The sequence below is a fragment of the Clarias gariepinus genome, chromosome 11 (genome assembly GCF_024256425.1).
Source record: "Clarias gariepinus isolate MV-2021 ecotype Netherlands chromosome 11, CGAR_prim_01v2, whole genome shotgun sequence".
In the NCBI taxonomy this organism is placed as follows: domain Eukaryota; kingdom Metazoa; phylum Chordata; class Actinopteri; order Siluriformes; family Clariidae; genus Clarias; species Clarias gariepinus.
In genome coordinates, this window is record NC_071110.1 from 547,602 (window position 1) to 566,209 (window position 18,608).

Here is an 18,608-nt window from a genome sequence, read left to right on the forward strand (position 1 = left end):
ATAATGCGTCCTGATCCTGCACGCAATGTTCATTAAGCGTTTGAGAAGCATGACCAAGAGTTTGAGGTGTTGACTCCGCCTCCCAATTCTCCAGATCTCAAGCCGATCGAGTGTCTGTGGGACGTCCTGGAGAAACACGTCTGATCCATGGAGGCTCCACCTCACACACTTACAGGACTTAAAGGATCTGCTGCTGATGGCTTGATGCCAGATACCACACACACACACACACACACATGCGTGCGCGAAATACTCTATAATAATAAAGTATTAGGAGAGTAATTTGAACGCTGTATAATGTATATATTAACACAGACATGGCATTTTGTAGACAAATTATTTTATTTTTTATTTCATTCTCTCCATTTTGCACAAAGAAAGATGGCTGTACTGTACAAAAGCTTGCATGAAAAACAGAACACGGAAGAGAGTAGTGGGTATTGCATGTGGGGGCATATGGGCACGTTGGGCGTGTTTTTTTTAGACATCAAACACTTTAAGGTACTGAAGGCAGGGATGTGCTGATATATCATGATACACACACTAAAATATCATCACAAACCCTTTGTAGGTTCCCTAACTAGGCAGCACAGAGTGAGCCGTCTTCTTAGGGTCACTGGTACCTGACAGGCATGAAAGTGTGAAAAACCATCGTCACTGCACCTGTTTATAATATGGAGAGGATGCCGTAACCCGGGCCGAGAGCTTCGGCGTTTACCGTAACGTGAGACTTTAAAGCCGGCCGACGCCCAACACATGCTGAAGGAGAGCGAGTTCCACAGAGCTGCTGATTCACCGACACACGAGACACTAAAAACCCTTTCCCCGTGTCACATAAATAATTAATGCCGCTTTTAAACGCTACAAAAATAACATGAAACATAATCCAAAAAAACGGCGTGTTTCTGAGCTCAGTGAAGAGTTTCACCTCAAACAGAGACAAAACACAGTCGCTTCCTTTTCCTTCCCGAATCAACAACATCTGCAGCGTGGATGCAGCGTCCTCCAACTGATCACCAATAAAAATCGAGTATTAATAAAGAATCTTAATTAAGATTCGTTTCCCTCACAGTGTTTCACATGCACGTGAAGACGTCTACAGCTAGGGTTTTATAAGTGCTGGTTCTCAAATCTTCCAAAAAAAAAAAAAAGGAAAGCGATCAGGATGTAGTCATCTGGTGTCATGATGGGGGACGACACTCAGAGCCGAGACAAAAGTGGGAAATCAGAAAAACGTCCGTTTCAAATTGGCTTTTCAATTTCATGTCGCTCTGTTTGTATCCATGCATCACGTCAAAGCCGAGAAAAGCTTATAATCCGTTTTGTTCCTCGGTGTCAGACCGCACCGTTCTTTAGCGTTTTAGCTTTAGTGCTCATTAGCACCTGTGGGGCAGATCGGGGGCAGAAACACTTCCCTGAGGGGCAAAAATGAGGGAATAATCCTGCAAACTGTACATTCACATCATCATCATCATCACCATCAGCCTCGACGCAGCCACTGAGAGCAGTATGAAGCAGAGGCGGAGCTTAAGAGCGGGGCTCCGGTCGATCAGGAACGGCTCCGGAGACTCGAACGCTGAACCGTCTGTGGGGGGAGGGGCGGGGGAGGGGAAGTGTGGGGGCGGGGGAGGGGGAGAGAAAGTAAAATAAGGCTCTGACCTGAAGCAGGTGTGTAGAGGTGTGTAGAGGTGTGTAGGTTGTGTAGAGGTGTGTAGAGGTGTGTAGAGGTGTGTACAGATGTGTAGGTTGTGTAGAGGTGTGTAGAGGTGTGTACAGATGTGTAGGTTGTGTAGAGGTGTGTAGAGGTGTGTACAGATGTGTAGGTTGTGTAGAGGTGTGTACAGATGTGTAGAGGTGTGTAGAGGTGTGTAGAGGTGTGTACAGGTGTGTAAAGATGTGTAGGTTGTGTAGAGGTGTGTAGAGGTGTGTACAGATGTGTAGGTTGTGTACAGGTGTGTAGAGGTGTGTCAGGTGTGTACAGGTGTGTAGAGGTGTGTACAGGTGTGTAGAGGTGTGTAGAGGTGTGTACAGGTGTGTAGGTTGTGTACAGGTGTGTACAGGTGTGTAGAGGTGTGTAGGTTGTGTAGAGGTGTGTAGAGGTGTGTAGAGGTGTGTACAGATGTGTAGGTTGTGTAGAGGCGTGTACAGATGTGTAGGTTGTCTACAGGTGTGTAGAGGTGTGTAGGTTGTGTAGAGGTGTGTAGGTTGTGTACAGGTGTGTACAGGTGTGTAGAGGTGTGTAGAGGTGTGTACAGATGTGTAGGTTGTGTACAGGTGTGTAGAGGTGTGTCGGTTGTGTAGAGGTGTGTAGGTTGTGTACAGGTGTGTAGAGGTGTGTAGAGGTGTGTAGGTTGTGTATAAATCTGTAGAGGTGTGTACAGATGTGTAGGTTGTGTAGAGGTGTGTAGGTTGTGTAGAGGTGTGTAGAGGTGTGTAGGTTGTGAACAGGTGTGTAGAGGTGTGTCGGTTGTGTAGAGGTGTGTAGGTTGTGTAGAGGTGTGTAGAGGTGTGTCGGTTGTGTAGAGGTGTGTAGAGGTGTAGAGGTTGTGTAGAGGTGTGTAGAGGTGTAGAGGTTGTGTAGAGGTGTGTAGAGGTGTGTCGGTTGTGTAGAGGTGTGTAGAGGTGTAGAGGTTGTGTAGAGGTGTGTAGAGGTGTAGAGGTTGTGTAGAGGTGTAGAGGTTGTGTAGAGGTGTGTAATGGTGTGTACAGGTGTGTACAGGTGTGTAAAGATGTGTAGGTTGTGTAGAGGTGTGTAGAGGTGTGTAGAGGTGTGTAGAGATGTGTAGGTTGTGTACAGGTGTGTAGAGGTGTGTCAGGTGTGTACAGATGTATAGAGGTGTGTAGAGGTGTGTAGAGGTGTGTAGAGGTGTGTACAGATGTGTAGGTTGTGTACAGGTGTGTAGAGGTGTGTAGGTTGTGTACAGGTGTGTAGGATGTGTACAGGTGTGTAGGTTGTGTATAAATCTGTAGAGGTGTGTACAGATGTGTAGGTTGTGTAGAGGTGTGTAGGTTGTGAACAGGTGTGTAGAGGTGTGTCGGTTGTGTAGAGGTGTGTAGGTTGTGTAGAGGTGTGTAGAGGTGTGTAGAGGTGTGTCGGTTGTGTAGAGGTGTGTAGGTTGTGTAGAGGTGTGTAGAGGTGTGTCGGTTGTGTAGAGGTGTGTAGGTTGTGTAGAGGTGTGTAGAGGTGTGTCGGTTGTGTAGAGGTGTGTAGAGGTGTGTAGAGGTGTGTCGGTTGTGTAGAGGTGTGTAGGTTGTGTAGAGGTGTGTAGAGGTGTGTCGGTTGTGTAGAGGTGTGTAGAGGTGTGTAGAGGTGTGTCGGTTGTGTAGAGGTGTGTCGGTTGTGTAGAGGTGTGTAGGTTGTGTACAGGTGTGTACAGGTGTGTAGAGGAGTGTACAGATGTGTACAGATGTGTAGGTTGTGTACAGGTGTGTAGAGGTGTGTAGAGGTGTGTACAGATGTGTAGGTTGTGAACAGGTGTGTAGAGGTGTGTCGGTTGTGTAGAGGTGTGTAGAGGTGTGTAGAGGTGTGTAGGTTGTGTACAGGTGTGTAGAGGTGTGTACAGATGTGTAGGTTGTGAAGAGGCGTGTACAGATGTGTCGGTTGTCTACAGGTGTGTACAGGTGTGTAGAGGTGTGTAGGTTGTCTACAGGTGTGTACAGGTGTGTAGAGGTGTGTAGGTTGTGTACAGGTGTGTACAGGTGTGTAGAGGTGTGTAGAGGTGTGTACAGGTGTGTAGAGGTGTGTAGGTTGTGTACAGGTGTGTAGGTTGTGTACAGGTGTGTAAAGGTGTGTAGAGGTGTGTAGGTTGTGTACAGGTGTGTAGGTTGTGTACAGGTGTGTAGGATGTGTACAGGTGTGTAGAGGTGTGTAGAGGTGTGTACAGATGTGTAGGTTGTGAACAGGTGTGTAGAGGTGTGTCGGTTGTGTAGAGGTGTGTAGAGGTGTGTAGAGGTGTGTGGGTTGTGTACAGGTGTGTAGAGGTGTGTACAGATGTGTAGGTTGTGAAGAGGCGTGTACAGATGTGTCGGTTGTCTACAGGTGTGTACAGGTGTGTAGAGGTGTGTAGGTTGTCTACAGGTGTGTACAGGTGTGTAGAGGTGTGTAGGTTGTGTACAGGTGTGTACAGGTGTGTAGAGGTGTGTAGAGGTGTGTACAGGTGTGTAGAGGTGTGTAGGTTGTGTACAGGTGTGTAGGTTGTGTACAGGTGTGTAAAGGTGTGTAGAGGTGTGTACAGGTGTGTAGAGGTGTGTAGGTTGTGTACAGGTGTGTAGAGGTGTGTAGGTTGTGTACAGGTGTGTAGGTTGTATACAGGTGTGTAGAGGTGTGTAGAGGTGTGTACAGGTGTGTAGGATGTGTACAGGTGTGTAGGATGTGTACAGGTGTGTAGGTTGTGTATAAATCTGTAGAGGTGTGTACAGATGTGTAGGTTGTGTAGAGGTGTGTAGGTTGTGAACAGGTGTGTAGAGGTGTGTCGGTTGTGTAGAGGTGTGTAGTTTGTGTAGAGGTGTGTAGAGGTGTGTCGGTTGTGTAGAGGTGTGTAGAGGTGTGTCGGTTGTGTAGAGGTGTGTAGAGGAGTGTAGAGGTGTGTAGGTTGTGTACAGGTGTGTACAGGTGTGTAGAGGAGTGTACAGATGTGTACAGATGTGTAGGTTGTGTACAGGTGTGTAGAGGTGTGTAGAGGTGTGTAGGTTGTGTAGAGGTGTGTAGGTTGTGTACAGGTGTGTACAGGTGTGTAGAGGAGTGTACAGATGTGTACAGATGTGTAGGTTGTGTACAGGTGTGTAGAGGTGTGTAGAGGTGTGTACAGATGTGTAGGTTGTGAACAGGTGTGTAGAGGTGTGTCGGTTGTGTAGATGTGTGTAGAGGTGTGTCGGTTGTTTAGAGGTGTGTAGGTTGTGTAGAGGTGTGTACAGATGTGTAGGTTGTGTACAGGTGTGTAGAGGTGTGTACAGATGTGTAGGTTGTGTAGAGGCGTGTACAGATGTGTAGGTTGTCTACAGGTGTGTACAGGTGTGTAGAGGTGTGTAGGTTGTGTACAGGTGTGTACAGGTGTGTAGAGGTGTGTAGAGGTGTGTAGGTTGTGTACAGGTGTGTAGGTTGTGTACAGGTGTGTAGAGGTGTGTACAGGTGTGTAGGATGTGTACAGGTGTGTAGGATGTGTACAGGTGTGTAGGTTGTGTATAAATCTGTAGAGGTGTGTACAGATGTGTAGGTTGTGTAGAGTTGTGTAGGTTGTGAACAGGTGTGTAGAGGTGTGTCGGTTGTGTAGAGGTGTGTAGTTTGTGTAGAGGTGTGTAGAGGTGTGTAGAGGTGTGTCGGTTGTGTAGAGGTGTGTAGAGGTGTGTAGAGGTGTGTCGGTTGTGTAGAGGTGTGTAGAGGTGTGTCGGTTGTGTAGAGGTGTGTAGAGGTGTGTCGGTTGTGTAGAGGTGTGTAGAGGTGTGTCGGTTGTGTAGAGGTGTGTAGAGGTGTGTCGGTTGTGTAGAGGTGTGTAGAGGTGTGTAGAGGTGTGTTGGTTGTGTAGAGGTGTGTCGGTTGTGTAGAGGTGTGTAGAGGTGTGTTGGTTGTGTAGAGGTGTGTCGGTTGTGTAGAGGTGTGTAGGTTGTGTACATGTACATCAACACTGCACACGGCTGATGCGCCCTGAGCCGGGACAGAGTGTGTTTAATCCCAGTCTGGGGTTACTTAGGGTCATTTTCCTGTGGAGAACCGACACGGGAACTCACCTGCTGGTTTCACATAAACCTTCAACTTCAAGCAGGGCTTTCCAGCGTGATTGGGGTGAGGAGACGCTGAAACACACACAACACATCAACAACCGTTAACTAACAGCACAGTGCTTTAACCCCGCCCCCCGCGTGTCTGATTGGTCAGGAGGTGTTGATTGGTTCTCTATAACAGCAGCTCTGACAGCAGTGCAGCTTTCTATTAATGTGCTCACTTTAATATGTTCTTATGGTTTCCGTAGGAACAGCTCACTCACAGGGGCGTGTACAGAGCACGCTCCACTGATGATAAACAGATGAATCTCCCTCGTACTAACCCCAGTGTAAGGAGTCTCCAGTGTGAGCACAGTGTAACAGTGAGGAGGGAGAAGCTGAAGCTTCAGGTCGGAGAGTTTAATATTCCACTTACGGTTATTAAATCAGAGTGAAACCATCATACTAATTATCCTCACGCCGCTAATTACTTTCCTCACCTCCACAGATTACTGTCAGGACTTTAATACCGCGCTCTGAACAGATGATTTAATCCGTGTCCTCACCGCGGCGGAGAGAGAAACCGCGCTCACGTCTAAAGTATTCCTCTGCGTTCACACTCCTGGTGTTTCAGACATAAAGAGCATCAGAAAGTACAGTTTCACAGACACACACACACGCACACACACACACACACACACACGGCACACAGGGTCAAAACCAGTCACTTTTTGGTTTTTATTAAAACTGAAAGAATTAAAATATTAATGATCAGTGTGAAGTGTGAGCTCAGAGCTAACGGACACAACATCAGCTGATTACTGAAAGTCGCCCCATAAACAGCTAATCGTGTGTGTGTGAGATAAAGAAAACAAGAAAGGAAAAAAAAAACTATAAATGAGGAAAAGAAGGAGGAAAAGCAAAAAATATAAACATTCTAATACAAATGAAGATAGCGTGAATACTGTGGAACAGATAAAGGAAAAGTTAGAGAGGAAGGAAAGAAAACTGCTATTTAATAATCAGTTATTGATGTGATTACTGAATTAGACAGATTTCCGAAATCATACTCTTCCTTTTCTTTTTCCCCACATTTCCTTCTTTCCTTTTTTTCTTGTTTACTGTTTCACACAGTATTTTTTTCCTTTTTTTTCTCTTTACCTCACCTGCCTGTTTTTTTATTTTCAGCAGCTTCAATCAGGAACTGTTTGTGAATCATTTTCATTCTTTTCTTCTGTTCCTTCTTTTCATTCTCTTCTTTCTTCTTTCTTTGCACGCTCTTTATGATGGTAGACGTCGTGTGTGAGAGCAGCGTCTCGATGAGCCAGACAGGAGCCGAGATGTTCGGAGTGATGAGGATCCTGTGCCGTATCTCAGCGGGTGCAGAGAGGAGGACGACATCACCCGCATGTGGCCATGAACCGAACTGTACTGCTGGCACACTGGAGGTGTCTGTCATGCTGGAGCCCGTAAAACAGCCATGCCCGAGTCATGCCCGCTATGCCCAAGTCATGCCACGCTCTACCCGATGTATGCCCAGTTCTTTTTAAGGTCACGGGCAGTTGTCCAAGCATTTCACTGCATAACTAAACCCATTCATGCTTTGCAGCTAACCATCTTTCTAAAAGGTCATGTTTGCTTCAGAACCTAGCCTTAATGATGTACGGTGCAAAACAAATTAACAAAACTGAAAATAAAATAAATTAAAAAACAAAATAACAAAACTAAAAACAAAACAACAAATCCGAAAAGAAAATAACAAATTTAAAACCAAATTAACAAAAGGGAGAAGAAAATAACTAATTCAAAAACAAAATATCAAAACCCAAAACAGAATAACAAAACCCAAAACTAATTTGTTATTTAGTTTTGGGTTCTGTTTTTGTTTTTGTTTTTGAGTTTTGCTAATTTGTATTGCACTTCTCAGCCAGTCAGATACAAACCAGAAAAGGTAGGTAAAGTTTGCGAACGAAATTCTTACCGCTGATTGGACGAGACATCTGTCACTTAAGATATACAGGAAGTAGGAACTTGTTTCTCTATCGTTGTTTCTTGTGTGTTCTGCTTCACTTTAAACTACGGTGGCTGTGAAGTTAAAAAAAACAAAAAACAAAACTGACTTCAGGGCCACCGTAAGAACGCCATATTTGAAACCACAATAAGGACAGGACACGTTTGCACATTCATACACACACGAATCTACGGCTACTACAGTACTTCCTGTATATACTGAGCGACATATGTCTCGTCCAATCAGCGGTAAGGTTTTTCAAACAAAATAACAAAAACAAAAACAAAACAACAAAACCCAAAACAAAATAACAAATTAGTTTTGGGTTTTCTTACTTTGTTTTGGGTTTTGATATTTTGTTTTTGAATTTGTTATTTTGTTTTTGAATTTGTTATTTTGTTTTTGAATTTGTTATTTTGTTTTTAAATTTGTTATTTTGTTTTAAGTTTTGTTTTTTTGTTTTGAGTTTTGTTAATTTGTTTTGCACTTCAGGGCCCCCGTAATGATGTCATGTCTGCTCTGTACTCTAGTCATGATGATGTTGTACCATTGGCCCTGCATGACTTTGAGGACGTTGTGCCAGTGCCATTGTGTGGCATCGTGCTGGCATCCTGGCCTGGTTCTGAGGTCTTCCTCTCTCCACCCACTCCAAGCCCCTTACAGCCCTCCTGTCCTCTCTCTATCTCTCTATAGAGGGAGCTCCGGCTCACAGACACGCTCGTCCAGACGCCTCAAACTCTTACAGTAACGTTTGTGTTAACACGGGTGTAGAACCAGTGCTGCAGCTCAGACTCCGTGTGTTCGCTTTGTTGTTTAGTGTGTGTGTGTGTGTGTGTGTACAGCGTCCTGTCTGAGTGTATTTGGGTTAAATAAAAGAGTCCACACTTATGTCCTGTGTCCCCCCCCCCGTGCATGACACTGATGGTGTTTTTATTCTCTCTGTCTCTTTCTCGCTCTTCCTCTTATTAACTCCGTCACTTTGCTCATCAACATTAACACCTTTTCTCACTCTCAGGTTTTTAAGAAAGATATATTTGGGGGAAAAAAAAAAAAAACAGTTGTCCCTCTGCATTTTTTGGGAAGTTTAAATTGAGTGACTTTTTCAAATATTTTATAAAATCAAATAAAGAGCTGAAGTTTAGATCTCACCCTCTTCCTTCTGACTGACTGACGGCTTTAAGAGATTTTTTGTTTTTGGTTCTTTGTTCTTTTATTCTTTGTTTTTTTTTTTCAGTTTTCTTTTGGTGTAAAAAAATGCTCTGCTTCTCACTTTCAGACTGTCTCTCACTCTCTCTCTCTCACACACACACACACACACACACACACACACACACACACACACTCTCAGAGGTCATTGTGCATTCAGTGTGTCTGTGGTTCGTTGGAGAGCGGTCGACCTCGACGGACGCCTGTCAAAATCTCATCAATACTTATAGTGTGAGGACGGCTGCGGTGGGGTGGGGGGGGTGGGGGGGGGGTGGCGGTGCATGTGAGGGGGGTATAGTGCATATAAGAAAGGGGCTGGGTATTAGGGGTAAAGCCTCAGCAATGGACGGCTCTTTTATCAGCACACAATCAAAACTCTACTCCACTCTCCTCTCCTCTCCTCAGTGTCGCCCCCCGGGGGACAGAGCAGCCTTGAACTTCAAACCTTCCAAGCAAAAATATCTCAAATCCTCCTTAAAATCATGCAGCGAGGCTGAAGGCAGGACAGCGTGAGCTTTCAGTCACAAAACCGAGGACTGGCCGAGTTTAAAGACTGATGATGGACAGGAGACGGGGTGACGGTCTTTACACCACGCTGGTGTTCTGGATTCTGACTGGTCAGAAGGTGTGCTTTAATAGCCTCGTTCAAAATTAGCTAGTAGACGGTTTGACTAGCCGTACTGTTGATGTGTATCAGTTGCAGTTTGGCTGAGACAGAGTTGACATTTCTATGTTGTTCTTTAACTGTTCATCCATGTACAGATAGAAGTTGCTACGGTAACCGTGGTCACTGCTCCATCGCATATAGTGTCTTGGACTTTTATTAATTACCCCTGTACACTATTTAATGTAATTTTTGTGATAAAACTGTTGTAAAGTGCTCGCCCTATCGTCGCTAGAGATCGCGATTAGTTTGATTGGCCGAGCTCTCTCAGCGCGGTGGGAGCCCCCTAGTGAGGGGCGGAAAGTATATACGACTAAATCAGGGACAAAACTGTGGGTAAAATACAGTTGCAATTTAGTTTGCTGGTAGTTTATGTGCAAAACTTATTTAAGTTCTTTTGCATTAATCAAATGATAACTTGATAAGATTGAGGTGGTTTGGACATGTTCAGAGGAGAGATGGTGAAGATATCGGTAGAAGGATGCTGAGGTTGGAACTGCCAGGCAGGAGGTCTAGAGGAAGATCAAAGAGGAGATTTATGGATGCAGTGAGAGAGGACATGAAGTTAGTTGGGGTGGGAGAAGAGGATGCAGAGGATAGGGTTAGATGGAGGCAGATGATTCGCTGTGGAAGTGAACCACCGAAAGACAAAGAAGAATATTTAATAGCTTTAAGTGAGAAGCGAGGCTGAGTTCTGTGCTTTGATTGGACAGAAGGCGTTGATTAGTTCTCTTTATCAGCCGCTCTGAGTGTAGCGCAGGTTCATAGTACTGCACTGACTGCAATAATTTAATCATCATCATCATCATCATCATCATCGCAGGTCACATCCAACACCGCCGAGCGGAGAATAATGGAGAAAATGGTTATTACTCTAAATCACAGAGAGTCGATACTCGGACGTGAGCGGAATGACGGAGTGTAACGCGAGAGACTCACCGTGATCCGACTCCATCTGCTCTGCTTCTCCTGCTGTAATTTTGCAAGGGGAAGAAGTGCATGATGGGACGTTTTAAATGACAGCAGCTGAGCTGGAGAAGGTCAGAGCAATTTCGCCCAGAAGGAACAAAATATCTGAGTCTTACAGTTGATGTGATTGTGAAGAGGTCAGACGGACTCGCGGGTGTAAAGTGATTTCCTCTGGAAATGGATTGTCTCTGCAGGAAGGGACGATAAATCAGAGAGAGAGACGATACGTCAGGACGGAAAAAACCTAAAGCACTGAGAAACACAGTCTCGGTTCCTCACTGGCTCACGTCAGGGGGATTCTTCTAGCAGATAGTCCAAGTCCTGACTCATGAACGGTGAACAATTCGTTCCTAAGATGATGAAACGTGTGTCCGATCTCTCTGGTCCGATCTACAGCGGCTCGTTTTCCTGATCAGACTTTAAACATGTGAATTTACTCTTGATCCGTCTCAGGTTACACGTCTCAAAAGTAGAAGTCAGAGAGCCGCTAATCTGAGACCTGGTGTGTGTGTGTGTGTGTGTGTGTGTGTCAGGCTGAGTTCAGCAAATAATCTAGATGGAATATCAGAGAGAACATTAGATATCAGATGTAACGGATTCTCTTTCATTTCCATTCCTCCTGTCTGCAGGACAGAACCGGCAGGCGTGTGATCGCTAGCTCGGTCATTAGCGTCAGATATTAGCTAGCTTTTACTCGACATCCGGTTGCCTAGCAACCGTCTTCTCATGATTAACTTTTTGAGTCACGTGTCACGTTCTGATGGTTCATGTACTGATTGACCAGAAGGTGTTACAGGTTTATATTGATGCGCTTGCTTTGATACGTTAGCGTTTCCGTAGTAACGGGTCATTCACGGGTGCGTGTACAGCGCGCGCTAAACAGATTAATGAAAAATTAAAACAGACGCATGAAGCTAAGGAGACGTAAAGGAAGCAGAACTGGCAGGAATTTCACACTGGGTTCTCGTCTGACTGTGAGGTGAAGGTTTCTGACATCCTCAGGACAGAGGAGTTCACAGAGGAGTTCACTACACTTCACTAAAGAGAGAGAGGGAGAGAGAGAGAGAGGGAGAGAGGGAGGAGAAAACCAGTGTTTAGTGCTGATACAACATCACGGAGAATGGGAACTCCCTCGTTATCTGACTGTTACTCGGGGTTCTTCAGGAAAGGGAAACCAAAACTAACCTAATGTTATTTAACACAAAGCCTTATGAAAATATCCAAACTAGCAAGGGCGCTCGAGTCAAAGCGGGACTTTTGATTGTAGAGAATAACAGAACACAGACCTGAGAGTAAACACTCCCTTTATTTCTCTATATAATCCCCTGATACACTAATGCACTTATCCCAGTGTCTCACTAGAGCTTGGACACCATTAAGGTAGAAAGTTTTCTCGGACTGGGTGCTTTATGTCTAAAACGCCGGCCTCTCAGGAACTCCCTTAATGACTCTAACCTGCGTAAATGTCTTGGAGCGCGGTCAGGACTGTATGGGGGACGTGGCGGTAACTCCCAGCCCAGTTCCTGTATTGTGGAAGTGGTGTTGGTGAATGAGTGTGTCTCCTGCAGGTTGGTGACCATCTGATCCATCGGTTTTCAAAGATCAGATGTTCCACTCGCTGTTGTTCATGATGCTCACGACTGCGGTGAGCTCCGAGCCAGGATCCTCGGCCTGGATTCAGCACAAGTCCGGGTTTAAACAGTAGCATAAAATCCAAGTGAAACAGCTGGATCAAGTCATTGTGTAATGAGTAGAACGCTGTAAGTGTCTGGAAGCTGCTGTGATGTAAAAGAGGAATAAAACACTAAACACTAAAGTGTACATGCCGTTGGAGGAAACTAATCAACTCGAACTGTTCTACAGCTCTGCCTCCAAACACTAGTTTATTTGCCAACAATCTGACGAGATAAAATCATTGAACACTTTTCTAGGGTAACACGGCTAATAGTTCAGCGACTGAAACTTTCCCCCGCTACATTTTTTCCCTTTTTATAAAAAGCTGTAAAAGGTCCGGGTTCTCCTGCTCGTGACCTGAGAAACCGCCTGCATCCATCTCTGTCCCTGTCTCTGTTTCTCATTCAAGCGTTTAATGACACACTTCTTGCATCAGATTGTGACCTTGAGGCGCTTTTTGTGTTGCTTCAGTGAAACCGCAACCTGAATTTTAAGAGACTGGAGTGTGACGGAGAGATACCGAGTTTAAAGCAGCATGTGTTCTTGGAAATATGCATTAAAAAAAAAAAAAAAAAAAAGGAGTGCTTGACTGTAAGATGTGCTAACATGGCTAATGTTTACGCATGTGCAAAAAAACCAAAACAAACTGTTAATAATAATAATTTTATGTTTTATTTTTTAAACAGAGTTTAGTTTTAGGCCGTAGTTCTCAGATCTGTGTTCTCAGGCTGGACCTGTCGGGTCTCTGTACCTCCAACACTGTGAAACACTCCTCAGCGTCCGCGTCCCTGTGTCACTCTGAGGCTCTGACGGCTTCTGATCTCGACTTGTATCTGTCTCTTACTAAACTAAAACACACACACACACACTCACTCTGGTGTAACAGGGGAAAAAATAAAGTATTCTTGTTCCAATGCGCGGTTCACACAATACAGGCTTATAACTGTGTGTATACAGCTTGACCTCTGACCTCTGTTACTGACACTGACACTGGAGTGGGGAGAGGCGTAACACACACTTGGGCGGGTGGGGGTGGAGGGATTTCGCTATTCGCCCCTTCCACATGCGCGAGCTACAGCAGCTGAGCCTCGAACTAACAACCTCCTGTGCCACTCTGAGACTTTATTACCCATTGTGACCAATCAGGATCCGGCGTTACTCTAATTAAAGCTCAGTCATTTAAAACAAGTGAGTAAACTAAATTTAGCACAATAAAAGAACAGATCTGATCACGTACATGTTACTGCAGGGGAACTAAACCCTAAAATCCAGCATCGACTGAGACTCTGAGAGACGCACGAGAGAGAGAGAGAGAGAGAGAGAGAGAGAGAGGAGGAGGAGGAGGAACACGGCCTGAGGAAGAAACACAGAATGAAGTCAAACCCAATATTACTGTATTCATTTTTAGCTGCCCTTCAAGGCCCGTGTTTTATCCCATCATCCTCCGGCTGACTACGTTATTGATTGCAGCATATGAGGCCGTGTTCGTTATTGATTTGATTATAACGACGCTCTGCCACTCAATTCACACAACTTTCTTGTCTTCATTTGCTTTTTTTTCTATTAAACTTTGTTGAAATTTTGGTTCCGTCCATCCTCTCCCTTTCTCTTTTTTTCCTTTTCGTTTTTCGCGTGTTGTGAACACCATGCGTGTGAGACACGACTGTATGTGAGAATCATTTAAAGAAGCATTCTGAACAAAATTGAAAGCAGAATTCCGATCTCCTCTCTACAGCAGCGCCGGTCGAGCAGGGTACAGGTGTAATGTCTAAAATATTGCTAATGTTGAAGGTGGACAGCATCTGCAGCTCAGCAGGTCCTCCTGTCTGGACAGAAGACACGACTTTGGCCTCCGGGAAACCCAGAACCCCGCAGACTGAACATCTAACCGCAGGAGATTAAATAGTATTTAAGAAGATCAATGTTCGGGAGGAACATAGGAGGGTGGAACGTGACATGGAAAAAAAATCAAGAATGTAAAAAGATGGGCTGAAAGTTATGGATGTGGAATGTGATGGGGTAGAACATGAAGGGGAAGAACAAACTGTGGTGGAACATGATGGAGTAGCAGATCAACAATAAGAACATGATGGGGTAGAACATTAAAGATAAGAATATGACGGGATGGAATGTGAGAATGCAGATGTTCTAGATTTTGCTCTGGGTGGGGTTTAATCAGAGGTGGGGTTTAATTAAGGGCAGGGTCTAATCGGGGGCATGGTTTAGTCAGGGTGGGGTCAATCAGGGGGCGGGGTTTAATGGAGCTTGAAAATGATGTCTTCAGGGAGAAATCATCCTGTATTAGAGTTTAGGATTTATTTCTGATTGTTTTGTTCTTGCTGCAGTGTTTATCTTCAGAATTATCACTAAAACATGGTAAAGAGATAAACGGGAATAAATACTCCTACAATCTCTCTGTGGAACAAAGACTTGGTGTTAATAGACTAATGCAAAGCAACTCAGCGTGTGTGAGTATTGTGTGTGTGTGTGTGTGTGTGTGTGTGTGTATTGTGTGTTTTGTGACGAGCCCTGAGTGTTAATGAAACAGTTCCCCTGAAGGAACATAAAGAAAAAAACACAGAAGAAAAAATTCTTCTTAATACTTATGTAAACTGCACCTAAAAGCATGACTTAAGCCCCGCCCACATGATCTGGGTTTCTAAACAATCCTCTAACTTCACATGATCTCTAAAATCATCTCACCTGGAACACGAGCAACACCGGCTATACTACACTTCTATAAAAGGTGTTCTACACTCGTATAATATTACGAGTTATTAAATATCTACTGTAACAGGGTCCTGCTCCTTTAACTCGCTTTATTCACCATTCTGTAAACCGTGATTGCAGAACTGCATTCTGGGTAAGCTGTAGTCCTGAGTGAAGTCTCTGGTCTACAGAAGGTCAGGTGGAGACTAACCCCAGTGTCAGGGTACTTACAGATGTAGTAGTACTCGTGTCCGGGGCGGAACTCGAAGCCGAGCGAGAACGGCGTAAAGAGCTGGAACTTCTCAGAGAAGCGCAGCGGGCCGTCGACGTTCTGCGGCCGGTTACACTCCCAGCGTTTGAACCCCCTCATGCGGTGTTCGCAGGTGACGTAGCCTTCGTGGTTCACCATGAACAGGATGTAGCGCTCCATCCGGCTCGCCGGCTGCGACTCCTCGTAGTACGGACAGTACACGTCCAGGTAGTCGTTGATGTTCACGGCGACGGTGTACTCTCCGTGCCAGAACCTGTTAAAGAACAAGAGACGCGAGGTCAGCTCTCTCAAACAGGCGGCGTTTATGTTTTATTCGGTGTTGTTTAAGTCTTTCAGACATCTTGCATCATCCACACACAAGTGTGTGTGTCAGCAACCTGACTGCAGGAGCAGTGTGGTCCACCACAAGCGTGATGAGATGTCCCTCTCATCCAGATTTCTGCTTTAAAGTAAAACAGCACTAAAGCCAGATCACCATGTTTAAATAATAAAATACACACTTCAGTCAGTCAGAGACCTTCAGACCTTCAGAACAGGACGTCCTGAGCTACACCTAAGGACAGAAAAACTACACTGAAGGGGGGGAAACTCAGAAACAGTGCAACAAGATGTTGTGTGTATAATTGTCTCTGTTAGGAGCACAGGGCTGATGGGGTGGAACATGGAGGGCGGGACATAATGGGGCGAAACAGAAGAGGTAACAAGGTGGAACGTGAAGAGCAGGCCACATAATAGGGGGAAAAATAACAAAGTGAAATGTAATGGGGTGAAACATAAGAGGGCAGTACATGACTGGGGGACGTAAAGGGGTGAAATATGACGAGGAAGAAAAATAACAATGTAACATAGCGGGGTGGAGCAGAACGGGGTAGTGAAGTGGGAGAAATGTGTTCTAACATAAAGGAGGGGGAATGTAACTGGGGTAGAACATAAGATAGAAAGAATATGGTAGTGTAGGGTATAAGGAGGTGGAGTATAAGGAGGTGGAGTTTAAGGGGGTGGAGTATAAGGAGGTGGAGTATAAGGGGGTGGAGTATAAAGGGGTGGGGTATAAGGGGGTGGGGTATAAGGGGGTGGAGTATAAGGGAGTGGGGTATAAGGAGGTGGAGTATAAGGGGGTGGAGTATAAGGGGGTGGAGTATAAGGGGGTGGGGCAAAAGGGGGTGGGGCAAAAGGGGGTAGGGCGTAACAAAGTTAGGTGTAACAGTGAGGTGTAACAGTGTAGGGTATAAGGAGGTGGAGTATGAGGGGATGGAGTTTAAGGGGGTGGGGTATAAGGGGGTGGAGTATAAGGGGGTGGGGTATAAGGGGTGGAGTATAAGGGGGTGGAGTATAAGGGGGTGGGGCAAAAGGGGGTGGGGCAAAAGGGGGTGGGGCGTAACAAAGTTAGGTGTAACAGTGAGGTGTAACAGTGTAGGGTATAAGGAGGTGGAGTATGAGGGGATGGAGTTTAAGGGGGTGGGGTATAAGGGGGTGGAGTATAAGGGGGTGGGGTATAACAATAAATCACAGCATTATTTATTTTTGACGTATTTTTGAAACACAAATTAAAACATTGTTTTTTGCTAACACTGAAGAGATTAATGTAACACACACACGTGGTGTATCACAGGGGCAGTACACTTCTGCCCCGCTGCCCCGCGGGCGCTACACTGGACAGTGCACACGATGTTCCCTGCGCGAATGAACAGAGCAGAGCCGCTTCATGCTAATGTGAGGAACACTTCAGTCTGTCGCTCTTTTCACTGTTACATGAGGATGTTTCATATTTTTTGTGAAACCATGACAACGCTGCATTAATGTTTTGTGTGTAAGTGAATGGACGTGTCAGTCATGAAGAGCAGATGAACATCGTCTTTGTTCTCGCCGCTACAGAAACACACAAAACAGATGAAGATGAAATCATGGATCAGATTTTACTCCGGGTTTCTGGAGAGTCGTTTATTCCGCTGTGCTTTTCACGCCATCTCTCTCTTTCTCTCTCTCTCCTCCACTCTGCATAATCATGACCCAGATAGAGGCGTGTGGAGCGACTGAGCGAGCTTTCTTCTTCCGCTCTCGCTTTATGTTTTTCTCCTTTTGTGTTTCTGAACACGACGCTGCAGCACAGCTGTGAGATGTGTCACGAGATAATGCACAAAAAAGAAAATCAGAAATCTATTGTGTGTGTGTGTGTGTGTGTGTGTAGGTGTTTGTTGTGACATTACACTCAAGTTTGTATTGTAAATCTGAATAACAGAAAGAGCTTGAAAGTAGACGACAAAAAACTGACAATGTGGTGCAAAACATTAAAATGTGTTTAATAAATGACTGATTAAAAAAAAAGAATAATTTCCAGGGTTTTTTTTTACTGTAGCATTTTTCTTCCTTCCTTTTTTTCCTGAAAAGTGGAGTTTGTGGGTGGAGATTAGGGAGGGCGGAGTTTAGTGAGAGCAGAGTTTGTGGGTGGAGAATAGGGAGTTTATGGAGGGCGGAGTTTGTAAATTAGGTTTAGGGAGAATTGAGTTTGTGGGTGGAGTTTGGAGAGAATTGAGTTTGTGGGTGGAGTTTAGGGAGAGTTGAGGTTGTAGGTGGAGTTTAGGGAGGGGAGGGTTTGTGGGTGGAGTTTAAGGAGGGTGGGGTTTGGGTGGAGTATATGGAGAATTGAGTTTGTGGGTGGAGTTTAGGGAGAGTTGAGGTTGTAGGTGGAGTTTAGGGAGGGGAGGGTTTGTGGGTGGAGTTTAAGGAGGGTGGGGTTTGGGTGGAGTATATGGAGAATTGAGTTTGTGGGTGGAGTTTTGGGGATGAAGTTTGTAATTTTTTAATACACACTACACCCCTAAATGTTTCCGTCTTGTCTTCTCTCTCTGTCTTTCACACACACACACACACACACACACACACACACACACACACACACACAGAAACAGATATATTTTAGTCTTATTCTGGATCTGGGACAATAACAGATGATTAGAACAGCATGGGTACTGACTCACACACACACACACACACACACACACACACACACACACACAGAGACAGACCTCGCTCTTGCTCTCTATATTACTTTCTTCCTTTTTAACATTTTCATCTCTTCTATGTTTTATTTTTATTTCTATTATCCTTTATTAGTTTCTCTCATCTTTTAAATTTTGTTCTTGTCTTTATCTTTCCTCCCATACTCATTCTCTTTTTCTTTCTATTTATTATGTGTATGAGTTTCTGTCTCTCTCTCTCAGACGTATCTGTTGTTCCTCAGTGCCCCCACCGGGCCATAGAGACGCTGAGAGACGAGTGAACTGCACACGTCAGAGTGACAGACGCACGTGTTGGGCATCACATCGCTTTTCTTTCTCAGATTCTCTCCATCATTTCCTCTTTTATTTTCTCTCTCATTTTCCCGTCTGTTCCTCTTTCTAATTCCT

The 18,608-nt window shown here is 44.9% G+C and overlaps 1 protein-coding gene across 2 annotated transcripts in view; it reads right to left on the reverse strand.

Moving 5' to 3' along the window:
• Positions 1–339: 339 nt before the first annotated feature.
• Positions 340–18,608, reverse strand: part of efna2a (ephrin-A2a) — a 54,450-nt gene continuing 36,181 nt past the window's right edge. For both annotated transcript variants that reach the window (XM_053507617.1, XM_053507616.1), the window contains exons 3-5: positions 15,162–15,454; positions 5,725–5,790; positions 340–1,585 (exon numbers count right to left, since the gene is read on the reverse strand). In XM_053507617.1, the coding sequence (XP_053363592.1) occupies positions 1,458–1,585; positions 5,725–5,790; positions 15,162–15,454 (487 nt within the window). In that variant the 3' untranslated portion in view covers positions 340–1,457. The remainder of the gene's footprint in view (positions 1,586–5,724; positions 5,791–15,161; positions 15,455–18,608) is intronic.